Source organism: Haliotis cracherodii, unplaced genomic scaffold (assembly GCF_022045235.1).
Source record: "Haliotis cracherodii isolate W230 unplaced genomic scaffold, xgHalCrac1.p SCAF_4, whole genome shotgun sequence".
In the NCBI taxonomy this organism is placed as follows: Eukaryota; Metazoa; Mollusca; class Gastropoda; order Lepetellida; family Haliotidae; genus Haliotis; species Haliotis cracherodii.
Genome location: NW_027266297.1, coordinates 63613496 through 63632481, shown reverse-complemented (window position 1 = coordinate 63632481; position 18986 = coordinate 63613496). Strand labels below are relative to the sequence as shown.

The 18986-nt window shown below is 41.4% G+C and overlaps 1 protein-coding gene across 4 annotated transcripts in view; it reads left to right on the top strand.

The window, feature by feature from the left end:
* The window catches only part of LOC139479101 (protein sidekick-1-like), a 101928-nt gene extending 83225 nt beyond the window's left edge, over positions 1–18703 (top strand). For all 4 annotated transcript variants that reach the window (XM_071261866.1, XM_071261865.1, XM_071261867.1 and 1 more), the window contains 5 exons: positions 7970–8089; positions 10119–10391; positions 11992–12297; positions 13552–13722; positions 17331–18703. In XM_071261866.1, the coding sequence (XP_071117967.1) occupies positions 7970–8089; positions 10119–10391; positions 11992–12297; positions 13552–13722; positions 17331–17470 (1010 nt within the window). In that variant the 3' untranslated portion in view covers positions 17471–18703. The remainder of the gene's footprint in view (positions 1–7969; positions 8090–10118; positions 10392–11991; positions 12298–13551; positions 13723–17330) is intronic.
* Positions 18704–18986: the final 283 nt, after the last annotated feature.

Sequence of the window (18986 nt, the reverse complement as noted above, 5' to 3'; positions counted from 1 at the left end):
TTTAAACTTGCCATTAAGATTGAAGATTTCTGAAGGTATCCGGAAGGTTTTCATAAGGTTTCCGGGATGTATCTGGATGCAAATAGTCTTCGTGTTTCAGGCTCAGGGTGGTCAGGCTCGCTGACTTGGTTGATACATGTCATCGATCCCAATTGCGCGGATCGATGCTTATGATGTCAATCACTGGATTGTTTGGTCCAGACTCGATTATTTACAGACCGCCGTCATATAGCTGGAATATTGCTGAGTGCGGCGTTAAACAACAAAAAACAAACAAACAAACAAACATCGATGCTGGTCGTAAGAGGCGACAAAATGGATCCGGTGGCCAGACACTGTGACTTAGCGAATCTTCGTAACCCTACGACGTGGATCGATGCTCGAAACATCAATCACTGGATTGTCTGGTCCAGTCTCAATTATTTACAAGCCGCTATGTATCTGTGATAGTTTTAAGTGCGGCGTAAAACAGCGAAAAAAACCAACATTATTGACAAAATAGATTGTAACGATTGAAGATAAACACGTATGTGTAAAATCTACATGACGTAATGAATTTCGAAATCCCACAACGTACGTGTATCCCCGTGAAAGATACGAGTTAGTATTGATAATCAGGCAACCCATGCTTGTCATAATAGGCGACTAACGAGATCGGGTACTCGCTGACTTATTTGATACATGTGTAGGTCGATGCTCGTGATGTCAATCACTGGATTGTCTGGTCCATTATGTACAGAACGCAGTATTTGGAATATTGCTGATTGTGGCTGAGTGTTGAGCTCAACAACAAACAAACGAACTAACAAAGGAACTTACTTTTGTAACTTTGAATCCCGAATTGGGACCATTAGTAAAATAAATAATGATTAAATAGTGTGCCTACGTGTGTACATGCTGTTATTCGACCGATGAAAGTAGACTTTTAATAAGATAATTAATGTCGGAAATTAAAGAACGTAAAAAACCGTAATGGTATATGTTAATTCGTCAAGCTATCAAAAAGGGTATGAGTAATCTTACCGTAATGTCTGATTATCTCTTAACATGTATCAGAAAGTTCACATTTCAGCAATCGACCATACTATTTCTGTCTGTGAAACCAAACCATCGACATTTCTGATTAATTCTAATCACGTATTCGGCCAATGATCTCAATTGAAGAATGCACGATGCTGTCAGATACGACGTGTTTCATAAGCAGTCCGATATTATCGGTATCAGATTGCATCGTAATGATTCTTACTCGACTTGTTTATGTGTTGGGTGTCAGATAGACATATGAGTTGATGACGTTAATGCTACTAATAGTTCAGTAGTTGTTATCAATATGTGCTTGTCACGCGAATGCTCTGTGGGTTTGTGCCTGGTTGATCATGATACGAATTGAACGATGTTATCATACAGCTAATATATATATATATCAACTGAAAATTGGGATCGGTAAACAAGACAGCGCTTATTTGCATACCTCTCCCTACTTTGAAATCAGGTAACAAAGATAGTCAAGGTGTATACATGCATACTATTTACACAAAAATAGGGGGAACGGGTGGCCCAGTCGTCTAAGGCGCTGCGATTCGCTGTGCAGAGTTGCGTCCGTTGGGCACGCCAGAAACCTATGATTGTCGGTTCGAATCCCGGTTCGCTCCGATTATGTTTCTAGGTTTGTCAGCACCATACCCGTGCTCGTGGGTTTCACCGAAGTGGTAAACGTCTGAGACCTGAATCACTTCGGGCTTCCCTCACACATTAAGCTGACACGCCGCGATATAACTTGAATACTGTTAAAGGGGCGTTAAACCCAACTCACTCACTACACAAAAATACCTTGGTGGTCAGTTATCAAGCATAGTCAGCCGTGTCCGGTTTTGATAGTCAGAATTATGGGGTTATACGTAATATCAAGTACTACGTAATGTACACAAGATACATATATATTATATGTGAGGATTTGGTGTAAGTTTAGTTTAGAATTATTCTCCCAGAATTTGTGATGATCTGAATACGTGTGACGATGTTATTACACAGCTAACATACTATATACGTGGGACAATGTAATTACACAGCTTACATACTATATACGTGGGGCAATGTTATAACACAGCTAACATACTATATACGTGGGACAATGTTATAACACAGCTAACATACTATATACGTGGGACAATGTTATAACACAGCTAACATACTATATACGTGGGACAATGTTATTATGCAGCTAACATACTATATACGTGGGACAATGTTATCACAATCTAATCTTTTATTACACAGCTAATATACTATATACGTGTGACGATGAAATTACACAGCTAATATACTATATACGTGTGATGATGTTATTATGCAGCTAATATACTATATACGTGTGACGATGATATTACACAGCTAATATACTATATAAGTGTGACGATGATATTACACAGCTTATATATTATATATTTATACGTGTGATGATGTTATTATGCAGCTAATATACTATACACGTGTGACGATGATATTACACAGCTAATATACTATATACGTGTCACGATGTTATTACACAGCTAATATACTATATATATATATATATATATATATATATATATATATACACACACATACACACATACGTGTGATGATGTTATTACACAGCTAATATACTAAATATGTGTGACGATGTTAGTACACAGATAACATACTATATATGTGTGACGATGTTAGTACACAGCTAACATACTATATATGTGTGACGATGTTAGTACACAGATAACATACTATATATGTGTGACGGTGTTAGTAGACAGCTAACATACTATATATGTGTGACGATGTTAGTACACAGATAACATACTATATACGTGTGACGATGTTAGTACACAGATAACATACTATATATGTGTGACGATGTTAGTAGACAGATAACATACTATATATGTGTGACGATGTTAGTACACAGCTAACATACTAATAGATATATGTGTGACGGTGTTAGTAGACAGCTAACATACTATATATGTGTGACGATGTTAGTACACAGCGAACATACTATATACGTGTGACGATGTTAGTAGACAGCTAACATACTATATATGTGTGACGATGTTAGTACACAGATAACATACTATATATGTGTGACGGTGTTAGTAGACAGCTAACATACTATATATGTGTGACGATGTTAGTACACAGATAACATACTATATATGTGTGACGATGTTAGTACACAGATAACATACTATATATGTGTGACGATGTTAGTACACATACACATACTAACAGAATAGCAGCTGATCGTTGTTGCCACACAGATGAGCCGAGGGTTGGTTCTGTGGCAAGTTTCTTGTAGAGGGGGAGCGTCTTCATATGACTTACATAAGCATCACTGTTGATGTTGTTTGTGTAGTTACGAGACACTTCAAGAGGTGGAGTCAACAAGACGAGCCCTCAATAGTTAAATCAAAACTAAAAGTAAATCAAAATTAAACACAACAAACAGAAAATCATTTACCACACACCCAGACATCGATAACGTTCCAGGGATGCCGGACATTAGGTTCAATAATTGTGATATTTCAGAACGTTCAGTTAAACGTTCTACAGCTGATAATGCCGACTTGCCACACTCTCCAATTAACAATCAGTTCCACAGGACCCGTTTTCTAAAGATTTCCAGTCAGCATGTCACCAACATGTTCAAATAAACATCCCAATAAATAATCGTGAAGAAACCATGTATTATTTAGATTAGTTTCGCCATATCTGACTGCCTCATTCCAGCATGTTCATACAATTATTGATTTTCCTTTTTGAACTTTTGATAATGTTCCATTTGTATGACTTGTCATAAGGCCCGCTGCGAGTTTTGTTTAAACACAACATTTAAGTAGACACTGGATCTCAATTGGCTTTAGATTGGAGAAGCTGACGGTAACGTATGTACATAAATCAAGCAATCAATGGTTGACAGAAAACTTGATCGGTGTGCCATGGATTCCATATTCAGTGCCTACACATTGCGTGAACATCAAAGCCGGTTACAGCGTGTGATCTGTAGACAGCCTTCAAATGATTGCATGTTGTAGTGTCATTTGATAATGCCTGCCGCATACGATGATTTAAAGCTATATTTACTGAAACAGATTGGGATTTGCGTGGAAGCAGACGGACTTATTGTTGAACCAATACTGCTGAATGTTTAAAGTACTTGTGCTTAATCTCGATACAATGACTCCTGGGAGACTGAAATGTCCATACCATATCGCTGTTTTCACTATCACTCATTGTCTGACGGACTTGAGTGAGTGATTTGGTTTTAACGCCGCTTTTAACATTATTCCAGTTATATCGCGGCGTGTCAGCTTAATGTGGGAGGAAAGCCCGAAGTGATGCAGGTCTCAGACGTTTACCACTTCGGTGAAACCCACGAGCATGGGTATGGTGCTGACAAACCTAGAAACATAATCGGGGCGAACCGGGATTCGAACCCTCAACCATAGGTTTCTGGCGTGCTCAAGGGACGCAACTCGGCACAGCGAATCGCAGCGCCTTAGACGACTGGGCTACACGTGTCCCCCTGACGGACTTGAACCTAACTGTATAAGTTATACCGTGTCTACTTTTTGGGTCTCTCCTGTCTGTCCTACATCACTTACCGTTTTATCAGTCTGAATACGTATCACTCGTTCTGGTATCAATGGAAGGATTTCCTCGTTTCAAAGGTTATGGTTTTTTTATCATTTTTTTATTGTTCGTTCTCTTTGGCTGGGCATGGCTTTGAGAAGCACACACAATACTATGGATCATCTCATTGGTTGGCAATGTCCATTACATAAGGTGCCTTTGACCTTCAACCTGACCCACCATCCAGCCCTTCCCCCACCTCTAGTCATCCGACATACCAATTAATTCGTCTTGGCATCCAATCGAAGAACTTAGTCTACATGGCAATTAAAGTAAATTAGACTGGGATTTTCACATAAAATGCAAGATCGTCACGCGCATAGGGTTAAAGCTAAATATTTTATTGATTTGTCGCTCTTTGCTAGAAACAACGAAAACTATACTTCAATTAATATTGGCATCCGCGTACCAGATAAGCATGTTATGGCATCCAGCGTAGTGCCCTGCAGAATCTGGAATACCAGTCTACCTTCTGTGAATCAAAGGAGGTTGGTACCTGTACGAGCTCTTAGTTCCCATGTCTGCATCCCACCATGAAGACCGCCTCCGTGGTCTAATGATTGAGCGTACGCCCGGAGAGCGGAAGGCCCGGGGTTCGATCCCCAGCCGCGTCATACCAAAAGACGTTAAAAGATGGTACTTGTTGTTACCCTGTCTGGCGCTCGGCATTAAGGGGCTAAAACAAGGACTGGTCGGCTCGGAGTCGGTGTCAGTATTCATGTTCAACAGCAGCATGGTATCTCAGTGTGCTAGCACTATAAATCGGCATCAGGCCGGACTAGTACAAGCAGCCACACACACACACACACACACACACACACACACACACACACACACACATACGCGACGTTAAACCTCAGTTCATCTCACCTCACCAACCCAGAAAGTTCATCTGTTTGTTATATTTCTTCAACGTGAAACTCGTATAACGTATTTTAAATGTATATTTATGTATTAAACGATCACTGATCTGATACCTGATGGACCTGTTGTAGTTACAGTGTATGGCACGCGGGCTGGTGAGTATGGTCTCATGACAATTCCGTGTCACCGTTGACCTACTTCGTGACTCGACTTTTCTTGAAGTCGGCTTGACTTCGCTCTCATTATCTGCCCTATCGCCGAGTTAATGTTTTGTGAAATGGAAACTCTTGCTTAATGTAACCTTCATGAAACCTCAACTTAACCCCACTGTCACAGCATGGGAGCAGATAAGTGTGAACCCTTCTTTCACAAAGTGAGTGAGTGAGTGAGTGAGTTGGGTTTAACGCTGCTTTTAACAGTATTCCAGTTATATCGCGGCGTGTCAGCTTAATGTGGGAGGAAAGCCCGAAGTGATGCAGGTCTCAGACGTTTACCACTTCGGTGAAACCCACGAGCAGTGGTATGGTGCTGACAAACCTAGAAACATAATCGGGGCCAACCGGGATTCGAACCCACAATCACAGGTTTCTGGCTTGCCCAAGGGACGCAACTGCACAGCGAATCGCGGCGCCTTAGACGACTAAGACGAGGAAAGCCCGAAGTGATGCAGGTTTCAGACGTTTACCACTTTGGTGAAACCCACGAGCAGGGGTCTGTTGAAGATAACCTAGAAACAAAATCGAGGCGAACTTGATTTCTAACCCGCAATCGTAGATTGTTGGGGGACGCAGCGAATTCCGGCGCCTCAGACGACTTGTCCATCATGAATATTCGTTCACGTGACACACTACACGTTTGTGTAAACATTCACCATCTCACAACTTTATTGATAACTGTCTGTGGCCAAAAACAGGCATCTTTTAAACTGTTTGATGGCCATGACACGTGGATCACATCAAGATTGTGTTTACAGGTGCACCATGTCATACCTTAACTTGCACGTGCGACACACCATCAATACACACGCGCCATGTTACGCAGGTGCAACGCAGCTCAGACATGTTTACATTTGCGTGATCCCACGTGCACGTGTTCACATGCAACACAACTGAAATGTGATAACACGTGCAATATGCCATGTGTAAATGTTAATGCATCATATCTCACTGCTATGTGTACTCTCGACACATCTTTACGCATGCTTCACATAATCGCGATTATTTCCATTGACTCTTTTCTTCAGAATGTTTTTTGTGATCAGTGTTGTTGTAGATGTTGATTATTGATGTATAGTGAATGTGGATGTTGTTGTTGTTGTTGACGTCAATGTTGTGGTGTCGTAACATCTGTAGATGGTGATGATGTAGGTAGCGATGTTCAGGATCACAAGAATGAGTGAGATAACGCCGCTTTTAACAATATTCCAGTTGTATGACGGCATCAGCTTAATGTGGGAGGAAAGCCCGAAGTGATGCAGAGATTATACGTTTACCACTTCGGTGAAACCCACGAGCACTGGTATGGTGCTGACAAACCTAGAAACATAATCGGGGCGAACCGGGGTTCGAACCCACAATCATAGGTTCCTGGTGTGCCTAAGGGGCGCAACTCTGCACAGCGAATTGGGCTCCTTAGATGACTGGACTACTTGTGTCCGCTCACAAGGATGTACAGAAACATGGAGCCAAATATTCTTGAGATACCAACTGTTCTTGAAATAGGACAGTGTCTAATTTATGGGACAATGCGCATGTGATATACACTATGGAATAATTGTTTAATATAAATAATAACAGTTTTTATTTGTTTGCTTGTTTGTTGTTTAACGCTGCACTAAACAATATTCCAGGTACGGTGGTCTGTTTATAATCGAGTATGGACCAGACAATTGAGTGATTGACGTGCACTTTGTGAAAGATTTAGTACAAAATAGTTATTCTAAGGAAACATGAATTAAAACATCTCTTTCTGTAAATAATACATCACATTGATTTCTGGTGATATATTATGATCCTTGAGCGGGCTCCTGCCAATATTTATCTTATTTGCTGAGTATTATACATCGTCATTGTGTTAGTGAGGTGAAATGGGGTTTAACGTCGCGTCCAAGATTATTGCACTTACATAGCGACGTGCATGTACGTGTGTGTTTGTGTGGCTGCTTGTACTAGTCCGGACTGATGCCGATTTATAGTGCTAGCTCACTGAGATACCATGCCGCAGTTTAACATGAATACCCCACTCAGACACAGTATACTGACTCCGAGCCTACCAGTCCTTGATTTAGCTCCTTAATGCCAAGCGTCAGACAGGGTAACAACAAGTACCATATTTTAACGTGTTTTGGACCTTCCGCTCTCCGGGCGGACGCTCTACCACTAGACCACGGAGGCGGTCTCATTGTATTAGTTGCTACGTACAAGTGCACTGTCTGTTTCAGGGCGGGAGAGCAGGCTATGGATCCTAAACGCAACTGTGAGTGATATGGGCAAATATGTCTGCTCGGCCGAGAATAGGTTCGGCACCATCTACAACTTTGATGCTCAGCTTTACGTCAAATGTAAGTAACATGGAAACCAGTCTCCGGTAAACTTTCTTCTCCTACTACCATACAGCATTATTGTTACGTGTTGATGTGTGATGACTAATAATAGTGAGCGAGTGAGTGAGTGAGTTGGGTTTAACGCCGCTTTTAACAGTATTCCAGTTATATCACGGCGTGTCAGCTTAATGTGGGAGGAAAGCCCGAGGTGATGTCAGGTCTCAGACGTTTACCACTTCGGTGAAACCCACGAGCACGGGTGTGGTGCTGACAAACCTAGAAACCTAATTGGGGCCAATCGGGATTCGAACCCACAATTATAGGTTTCTGGCGTGCTCAAGGGACGCAACTCGGCACAGCGAATCGCGGCGCCTTAGACGACTGGGCCATCCGTGCCCCCGACTAATAATATACTCATCGCCAAAAGAAACGCGAACCATGGAAACATATAGAGAAGTATGTACGTTGAGAAGAGATGTTTCCTGTGTGTATACCAATTAATGACCAAAATAACAATCATCCAAGTGTTACCACAGAGTGCATTTATTCTTAACACGTGCTGCATTTCCAAACGCTGATCCAAATGATGCATCTCGAGTCATGGATCTATGACGTCACATGTAATGAGTTCATGAGCATCGATATCGGTTCACACAACATACAGTATGGTGGTTTGTGCTTCGAACCAAACCTAATATCTTGAATATGAGTAATTCTTCATATATTAACCAACATGTTTGGTATACGCGTTTCTTTTGGCGGTGAGTATATATCGAACGTTAAATGTGTGGATCGTTGCCCAGACTATCAACAACTCATTCCCCTGGCACCTATTTGATAGTATAGGGTGATATAGATTAAATATTGCCGACTATGGCACAAAACAACGTTCACACACTCACGTTGCAAGGGTTGTTGCATGCGTAAACGGTCAGTTCACAGGACTTATGTTCCTACGGTGGGCATAAGGGACATGGAGTCTGTTTTTCATATTAGGATATTTCACTTACTTTTATGGTAACCTTTTGCTAATTAACACGATTTGTCATAGAAATATGTGATAAATCATGTATAAAGTAGATATTGAATCGCTGAAAAGTGAAGCAAAAATGTCAAAAACTAAACCGGAAATGTCCAAAACAAAAACGAAAAGGTCAAAAACTAAAATGAAAATGTCAAAAACAAAAATGGAAATACAGAAAAGTTTTAGTTTTAGTTTTTGGCATTTTCGCTTCACATTTCAGCGACTCAATAGCTACTTGAAAGTACGTTTTCCATGTTTTCGGTTGTTTTAATACATACATGAATTATCACATATTTGTATGACAAATTGTGTCAATTTGCAAAAGGTTACGATAAAAGTAAGTGGAATATCAAAATATTGAAAAACAGACGCCATGTCCCTTCTAGGCCACCGTAAGATCCCGCATTGCGCAATGTAACCAGTGACAGCCGTCTTTACGAGAGTGAAGAGATGAATTCCAGAATGAAAATATGTTAATGTCATCTTTTGCAAGACGTTTTGTAACGTTTAACATATACATTTTCATTTTAATGACTTTATTTGGAAAGGAATCATGCATTTGGTTTGGGAACAAAGTCGAAGCAATATCTTCTATCTGAGTGAGTGAGTTGGGTTTAATGCCGCTTTTAACATTATTCCATTTAAATCGCGGCGTGTCAGATTTATGTGCAAGGAAAGCCCGAAGTGATGCAGGTTTCAGACGTTTACCACTTCCGTAAAACCCACGAAGTATATAAATATATATAATTATATAAAGGTCTACTTAACGATTTGAAACCACAATCATAGGATTCTGGCGTGCCCAAGGGACGCAACTCTGCACACCCGTGCCCCTCTTCTATCTGAAATAATAAGTAGCATCATTTGGGTATGACAGGTAAATACCATGAGTTCTGGATATGTATTTGATATTTGAACGTGAAATAACTTAAGGAGTCATATGGAAACACATGTGTATACATTCTACATTCGTCTTAGATAAAAACAATATTGTGCATTTAACGTGTATTTTAAATATTTCAGTGAAGAAAAGTCCGCCTGAATTTTCGGAATTTCCCAAAGATGCCTATGTGAAACCCGGATCTCCAGTCACATTGTCATGCGCAGCAGAGGGCGTGCCGGAGCCAACGATACGCTGGTTTGTTGACGGGACCTACATAGAAACAACGGAGGTTTCTACTGGACGGGGGCAGCTTGTGTTGCCGGAGGTGTATGTGTCGGCCTTGTACACGTGTGAGGTCAAAAACATTAAGGGGACCGATAGTATCGACGCCCGAGTCCAAATCGACAGGACGGGTGAGGAACTACATCCAGGGCTCTGATGTTTATTTTTATTTTTATTTTTAATATTTTCTTATTTATTTATTTATTTATTTATTTATTTATTTATTTATTTATTTATTTATTTATTTATTTATTTATTTATTTATTTATTTATTTATTTATTTATTTATTTATTTATTTATTTATTTATTTATTTATTTATTTATTTATTTAACGCCGCATTCAGCAATGTTCCAGATATATGACAGCAGCCTTTAAATGATCGAATGTTGACAAGACAATCTCCAGGGATCTAATCTAAAAATCAAAGTGTGAAATGTATACACAAATCCTTGGTCTTGGTGTGATTTTCATAAATGCCTGTGAAAAGTAACAGTGAAATGACCGACCTACCGTTTAAATAACAACTATACTACTCAAAATAAATACAGAAAACCCGATTATTTCAAATTTATAATAGTTAATATGCAAATAACACACGAAGACAGATTAGCTATAGTAAGATGAAAGAATCGAGTGTTCTTTAACTTCTTTTGGGTAGTATACTTAATGTGGCTAAGTTTGGCGAGTGAGAAACATGACCTGTTGCTGTGGGGCGTCTCAATTTGTTGTGTACAATTGTCTCCCCTAGTGCTGGTGTTCGTCCTTTGTCTGTCTGTGGCCTTCATCAAAGCTGATCCGCCTCGTATATTAGGCTAACGTAATGGAATAGAGTTTTCGGTACTTCTCAAATGGCAATAGTGAGTGAGTTGGTTTTAACGCCGCTTTTAACAGTATTCCAGTTATATCGCCCAAGGGACGCAACTCTGCACAGCGAATCGCGGCGACTTAGACGACTGGGCCACTCGTGCCCCCCTCAAATGGCAATAAATAGTATGTAGATATATAACGCAGACATGCGTTGGGACTGTTGGTGTAGTGTAGCAGTTAAAGAGTTGGCTCACAACAGCACTTTATTTCAGTTCAGGCCCTGTATATACTATATGGCAATCAGACAACAGGCATTGATTATGTAGGTACATTATACAATAAATGTAATATAGTAAATAAAAGCAACAAAACCCTTTCCATATTCTTAAGAAATCTCCGCTCAATTCACAGTCGATTGTACGATTCCGACTGTATCATAGGCATGTGTTAATGAATCACTATCAAATAGTGATGACACCAGGTGTTTAAAATAACATTATATCAATTTTATCGAATATCTAAAGATTGTGTTTCATATTTTAAACATCAAGAACTCAAAATGCAATTATCTTAATACTGTCATAATAGTATACACAATCTGCTGGACGTTTTGGGGATAGCTATTTTGAGGATCCGACTCTATCGTGGCAAGAAAGGACACTTAAATACATATTGGAACTCTCCTCACAGGGGCCGTAATCTGCCATGTAGAGGTAGTCTATTTCATTGACATTTTTCTTTAGGGAGACGATAATTTTGATATTCTCAAAAGTAGTAACGGGATTCTGTATGTGTGATCAAGTATTTGTAAGTTAGGTTCAAACCATAAATCAGATTCAAATAGTTCAACGCAGATTCAAATTCAAACTTGAACATTGTCCTGATGAAGCCAGATACTGATGGGTGATGTTTCTGTCTACAGTGAAGTTCAAGGGGGTCATTCTCCGGAAGCCCCAGGGAAAGGCAGTGGTTGTTGGGGCCTCCGTCAGCTTCTTCTGCCACGGGGTGGGTCAGCCCAAGCCCAATGTATTCTGGGAGCGGAACGGGAAGCGCCTGTCCCGCCAGGACTTTGACCAGACGTACTACCTGGAGGAGAGGGACGGGGTGTCCGTGCTGGAGGTCGGGAAGGTGCAGGAGAGTCGAGACGAGGGAACCTTCTCCTGTACAGTGGAGAATGACCTGGGCTACAGTGAAGCGGCCACTACCCTCAAAGTTTACAGACTGAACGGTACAGGCATCATACTCATGATAATAATAATGTTACAAGTCGATTCCCAAATTGAAAGAATATGTTGACCCAGAAATCTATACGTAAAAGAACCTAGTGTGAAACCAACAAACACCAAACAAGTGGTATACTGTCAAGAAATGAATTACAAATATTAACTAGGTTTACAAATCAATACACATTTCTGCACAGCAATTACAATTGCAGTACATAATAGGTGAGGTAAGGTGAAATTGGGTTTAACGTCGCGTCCAAGATTATTGCACTTATGTCGCGACGTGCATGCACATGTGTGTGTGTGTGGCTGCTTGTACTAGTCCGGACTGATGCCGATTTATAGTGCTAGCCCACTGAGATACCATGCCGCAGTTTAACATGAATACCCCACTCAGACACAGTATACTGACTCCGAGCCGACCAGTCCTTGTTTTAGCCCCTTAATGCCGAGCGCCAGACAGGGTAACAACAACTACCATCTTTAAACGTCTTTTGGTATGACGCGGCCGGGGATCGAACCCCGGACCTTCCGCACTCCTGGCGGATGCTCCACCACTAGACCACAGAGGCGGTCCAGTACATAATAGAGTGGTAGTACAATTTTCAATGGCAATAAATAATATGATGGCAGTGGTCAGTATCAAATTCAAAAACACAATAGTGACAGCAAAAATCGGTGATAATGATATATATGTACCCAGCGGCGACAGTGGTGAAGCTTCCGAGATGAGCTAGGCAGGGAATCAGGGATGATGAGCGATCCTCACATGAAAGCTAGTTTCGAAGCGATGAAATACGTTAGGTCCCGCAAACACGCTCTTGTCCAACGATTTATCATTATACAGCCTAACCAGCTAATAGAAAGTTCCAGATAGTCCTCACGATAAAGAACATCACAGAAATTCCAATATGCTTCTATAACCGCCCATATCACCGCCCGCGGTATATGGACCGGAAGTTTACACACCACACTAGCACCTATTTATAGTAACTTCTTGACAACTGATCACTGCCAGCAATATCACGTCAGGGGAAACCTGAAAAGGGCGTCACACATTGTGCCCATGTAAGGAATCGAACGCAGGTGTTCAGCGCGACAACCAGTAGGCTACCCCACCGCGCCCCCTCCATCTAAAACAAATTGAGAACAAATGGGTTTCTCAATAATCAAAACTGACATCATCCTCAAATAGTTATTGTATATTACGTCCTTTGTATGTTATACATAAATCAAAGTAATCGAGATTGTGTTTTCAGAGAGACCCGAGGATTTCCCTTCCATTGTGAAGCACCCAGTAGTGACCGCAGCAGCTCGGGGGGAGACGATTCGACTCTACTGTTCATCCAATGACCCCACGGCCTCAGTCACGTGGTACAAGGACAGGTTCCCTCTGCAGCTCTCAGAAAGGGCCAGAGTCACCATGAAAGGTTCGTAACTTTGCAAGCACACGTGTGAAACACTTCCCGGGGCAAGGGAGTTAGCTGACTATAAAAGTCCAGTTTCCACCCTTGCCGAACTAGGCTGCAATTATGGAGTTATACTTTGTCGGGACTAACGGGTTTATGCATAGTCCAATCAAAATCGTGTAACGAAATCGACATCCGGTTTGTAAACTGCCGTGCAGATTTCGGTCGATTGCAGTATTTGCAAAGCATGTGTTCTGCCAACTCGGCGTCAACAAATATTTACCTAATCTTTTCGTGCATTTAATGAAGGTGCTAACCTGATTTGATGCATTTCTCGAAGAAAGACCCGTTTTATTGCTATGTATATCTTGATTACGGATCAGATCGTCTTGACTGGGTGACGCCATTTTGTCTGAAGCAAATGCCAGTGATATGAGAAGTGGAATCTGATTGGTCAATAGGAGGGACATGGAAGGGACATAACTCGTAACAGCCGCTGGTGGCGCTACGATCAACCCCAGACATTCCAACCTAGTTCGGCAACATGCGTCTCCACTCGGCCCTTTCCGTAACGTGCTAGAAGACTCTTGTCCCTATCGGTGAATGTTATGTGCATAAATACGACAAACCAATCAGAATATGCGTATGACTTCAAATACTTCGGTCAAAGAATCCCACAGGAATATTTATTTTTATTTTACATATGTCTTACATTTAAAATGTATCAAACATACAGTTACATTTGTCCAATCATACAGTCCCGATGTATTCAATAGCATCTAGAATTTATATGATATATGAGGGAATATACGTGAATCATTACGCAATGTGATGACAATTCGTTTAGCTATGCCCGTTGCGCTTAGACGGAACCCAGTCGCAAAAATGACCACGAGAGAGGTACGAGTCGCTATGCGGGTTGTCCCGGAATAACACGAGTTGGTCACGAATGATTCGGCAAGATTGGAAACTGGATTTTTACACGAAGACAACTCCCTTGCCTCGGGCAGATGCTTCCCATATACCTACCCATAATTCCTGGTCCGATTTCACCCACAGCAACAACAGCTCGCCGTATGAGGCGACGAGAGTAGTTCGGGTGGTAAGGCAATCAGCCATTGATCCGGTAGTGCAGTGGAGACGAGACCCATTATGCATTAAATCAGAATTGAAAACCACAAGTGAACCTTATAAACGGGTGACTCAAACCTCACCTGCCATCCTCGATTATGAGTAATTGAGGGAGTGAATATAGTTTTACGCCGCTTTTAGCAATATTCCAGCAATATCACGGCGGGGGCTTCACACATTGTACCCATGAAACTTCGGCAATACGAGCGAACACTTTAACCACGAGGCTACCGCACCGTCCCTCCTTGATTATGAGTGAATGAGTGAGTTGTTTTTAACGCCGCTTTTAACATTGTTCCAGTTATATCACGGCGTGTTCAGCTTAATGTATGACGCAGGTCTCTGACGTTTACCACTTCGGTGAGACCAACGAGCCGGGTATGGCGCTGACAAACCTAGAAACATAATCGGGGCGAACCTGGATTCGAACCCACAATCATAGGTTACTGACGTGCCCAAGGGACGCAGCTCTGCACAGCAAATCGCGGCGCCTTAGACGACTGGGTCACCCGTGCCCCCCCCCCCCCCCCCCAGCCCCCCCTCTCGATTATTATGAAATTAAGCATCGCAGAATTAAGATCTCACCATTTTGTGATTTGTTTTTCTGCAAATGTGTTCCAATCGATATTGATATATTAAATATTAACATTTATGTTACTTTGTATTCCGACGGACCACGTGACTACAGGAAGCACACAAGACCTACACCTTAAGGTGGCATACAGTTGCGTCTATCCCCAGTCTATGTTTAGACGTTATGATTAGAGTATTGAGTGGAACTGATACATTGGTCTATGTAATTTGGGTTATCGTTTATTGCTAGTTGGCCAACATAATAAAACTTGAGTTATATATAACCAACGGGGAAAGTGGCGTTTCAATTACCTGTTCCAAGAGCATACGCTATGATATCTAGTGTACTGTACAAAGGTTATTTAAATGTATAAAGACTCACCCAAAGGCAAACAGGAAGATAGTGTTTCAGGACAAACGATTTTCCAACTAACCCGATTGGACTTTCTACATCAACTAAGAGTAGTTTATTTCTCAAATGAGATATCAACATTTAAAAAAAATATTTAACCAACTTTTAATAATGATGACTCCGTCAATAGAATCCGAAAACCTCGAAAATGTTGGACAAGTAAATTTGACGAGCAGCGGTGTTAAATTTGGTCTTTCCCGCATATTCTCACAATTTTCACGTCGATTATCGGCACCTGTTCTCCCAAAACCGATTGTGATATATCTCCGACTTTTGGAAGCGATCGCTCGGCCAGCGCGTTTATCTGCGTTTCCCAGCTACATCTACAGGGGACAACTCACTTGATGACAGTTCCCTCTCAAAAATAACGTCGTCCAATATACGATGTCATCAAGTTGCGAGCGCATTTCCAGAAATGATAGAACAATGCTTTATCGTGAGATAAACCACGCTTCGTTCTTCAGTGTTCTTTCAGATTTATCGCGTAGATGTCTTATATGATATTATATTTCAGGGGCAACGGAGTAGCTAAGTGGTTAGACCACGGTTCGATTCCTTGGTACAAAGTGTTAAGCCCAGCGCTAGTGTTCCCCGTCGTGATATGGTTAGAACATTGCTTACCATTACACACCGTTTATGTTAAGTGAGTGAGTTGGGTTTAACGCCGTTCTTAATGGTATTCCAGTTAAATCGCGGCGTGTCAGCTTAATGTGGGAGGAAAGCCCGAAGTGATGCAGGTCTCAGACGTTTACCCCTACGGTGAAACCCACGAGCACTGGTATGGTGCTGACAAACCTAGAAACATAATCGGGGCGAACCGGGATTCGAACCCACAATCATAGGTTTCTGGCGGGCCCAAGGGACGCAACTCTGCACAGCGAATCGCGCCGCCTTAGACGACTAAGACGAGGAAAGCCATAAGTGATTTACGAGCACGTGTATAATGCTGACAAACCTAGACTATATGTTAAGAGAGCTGACTGCCTTACCTTGGCTTTGTAGGTTGTAGGTATCAGATATTTCATCTTCATCTTAAAACATTTGTTATTATTTTTTGTGTTGTGTATCCCCATGTTCATCTTTACGGTGAGCGGTCGGTCGGTCGGAATATAATATAAAAGGAAAAAAACACTTACAAAAAACTCCCTTTGACTGAGAATACAAGATCAGTTTTTTGTTTTGTCTAAGACTTGCAAAAAATAGTTCATAATGCTATCAACTATTGAAATGCATTGAAATGCAATGGATTGAGAGCTTTGAAGTCGGGGTAAGGAACAATAGCCTTACTTCCTTTTTTTTAATATCCATGCAAAAAAAAAACCCAAAAACAGCGTGGAGTTTTTTGTAAGACGGGCCAACACTTTACAAGGCGGGATGATATATAGAAAAATATGTTCAAGCAAGCTATGGGATTGATTTGTATTAATGTTTGAGTGAAATGGTAATTTAAGACCGGTGTGAGATGAGTACCACAAACGCAAACAGACTACATCCTTTTCTTTGTTTCTGCCAGATGGAGCCAGTGAGCTCCGCATCCTGAAGGCGCGGGACAAGGACTACGGGAAGTACCACTGCTCAATGGAGAACGCGTCTGGCATCGTGTATTCTAAGCGAGCCATGTTGTACATACGTCGCGCCGTCAGGAAGTCCTAATGTTAGCCCTGCTAGTAGGTGTTGTGCTGATGTGCTAGTGTATACGTAATGTTTGCATGTACATAGGCTTCTCTGTGTGCAGGTGCTTTGCTGTGTAGAATATATGTCCTGTTTTCCACGCAGAAATGGGGCGGTCGGGTAGCCTAAGGGTTAAAGCGTTTGTCGTCACGCAGAAGACCCGGGTTCGAGTACCGACATGGGTACAATGTGTGAAGCCCATTTCTGGTGTCCCCCGCCGTGATATTGCTGGAATATTGCCAAAAGCGGCGTAAAACCATACTCACTCGCTCACTTCACGATTAAATACGCCGCATTGAAATTTTCTGAAATTGAAATCTATTTACTCAAACTTCAGAAGCTCGAACTCCGATAATACCAACACAATGCTTGTCTCGAACGATCAAATTTCGAGATAATTTCAATTGTACATTGGATTTCAAGTTTCTGATGTTTCACAGGATGTCTTCATACTATATGCATGCCTTTATCTCAGCGCCGTCAGTTACTTAATAATGCTTTCAGAAATATGGTTGTGTAAAGTGGCCGATTGGTTAAATATAACATACTAATCTTTACTTGTTTGGATGTGTTTGAAAGTATGATTAAATTCCCCGTATAAATTAATTGGCTCATTACAATAATAATAGTAGGGCCCATCTCTGTCATCTGCCTGGCCCGGATTGGCTGGTCCCTTGTAGCCAATGATAGCGCGTAACATCAAACCCTTGCATTCTGATTGGCTCAGCAGTCGTTTGAGGTATCTGCTGACCAATTGGAACAAGCGGCAGTCACGTGTCTGCTCTTTGATAAGATAAGGTGTGACTTACGCAGGTTCTTTGTGTATATTAACTCGCTCTGTCGACTTCGAAATCCTTTGTTTTGCTTATGATTCGTAGGAAGACACACACGCATTGACGCACGCATGGTCAATAAGTGATTGATGTCCAAGATAGGATTAACATAATCTCAACAACTGTAATGATATATAATCCCTTCCCAATTAGAACCCCGATCATAGTTCATGCTGATTTAATCTCCGCGAAATATTAATGCCAAAATTATCGTTATTGGTTACTAACGGTATCTAGGATTTCGTTGTATGTGTTCAATATGTACTGATGACGTACATGTGTCGTGTAGAAGGGCCTTAATTGCCTTCAGTTGAGGGTATTTGTGTGATGTACAAAATGAGAGCGTCATGCTATGTTTTTGCTACTTTGTGAAATAAAAAATGTCCTGTCATGTTATTGTTCTAAATCTTCCATGATGGCGGTTCGAGCGTTTCAAGAATACTTCATCGAATGTGGTCTTTCCTTTGGAAACTGTGTTGATTTCGTCGCCCTCATCATTTATGTTCCACACAACCAGATCCGGGTATACATGGGAAGATCCGGGTATACAAGGGAAGATCCGGGTATACAAGGGAAGATCCGGGTATACAAGGGAAGATCCGGGTATACATGGGAAGATCTGGGTATACAAGGGAAGATCCGGGTATACAAGGGAAGATCCGGGT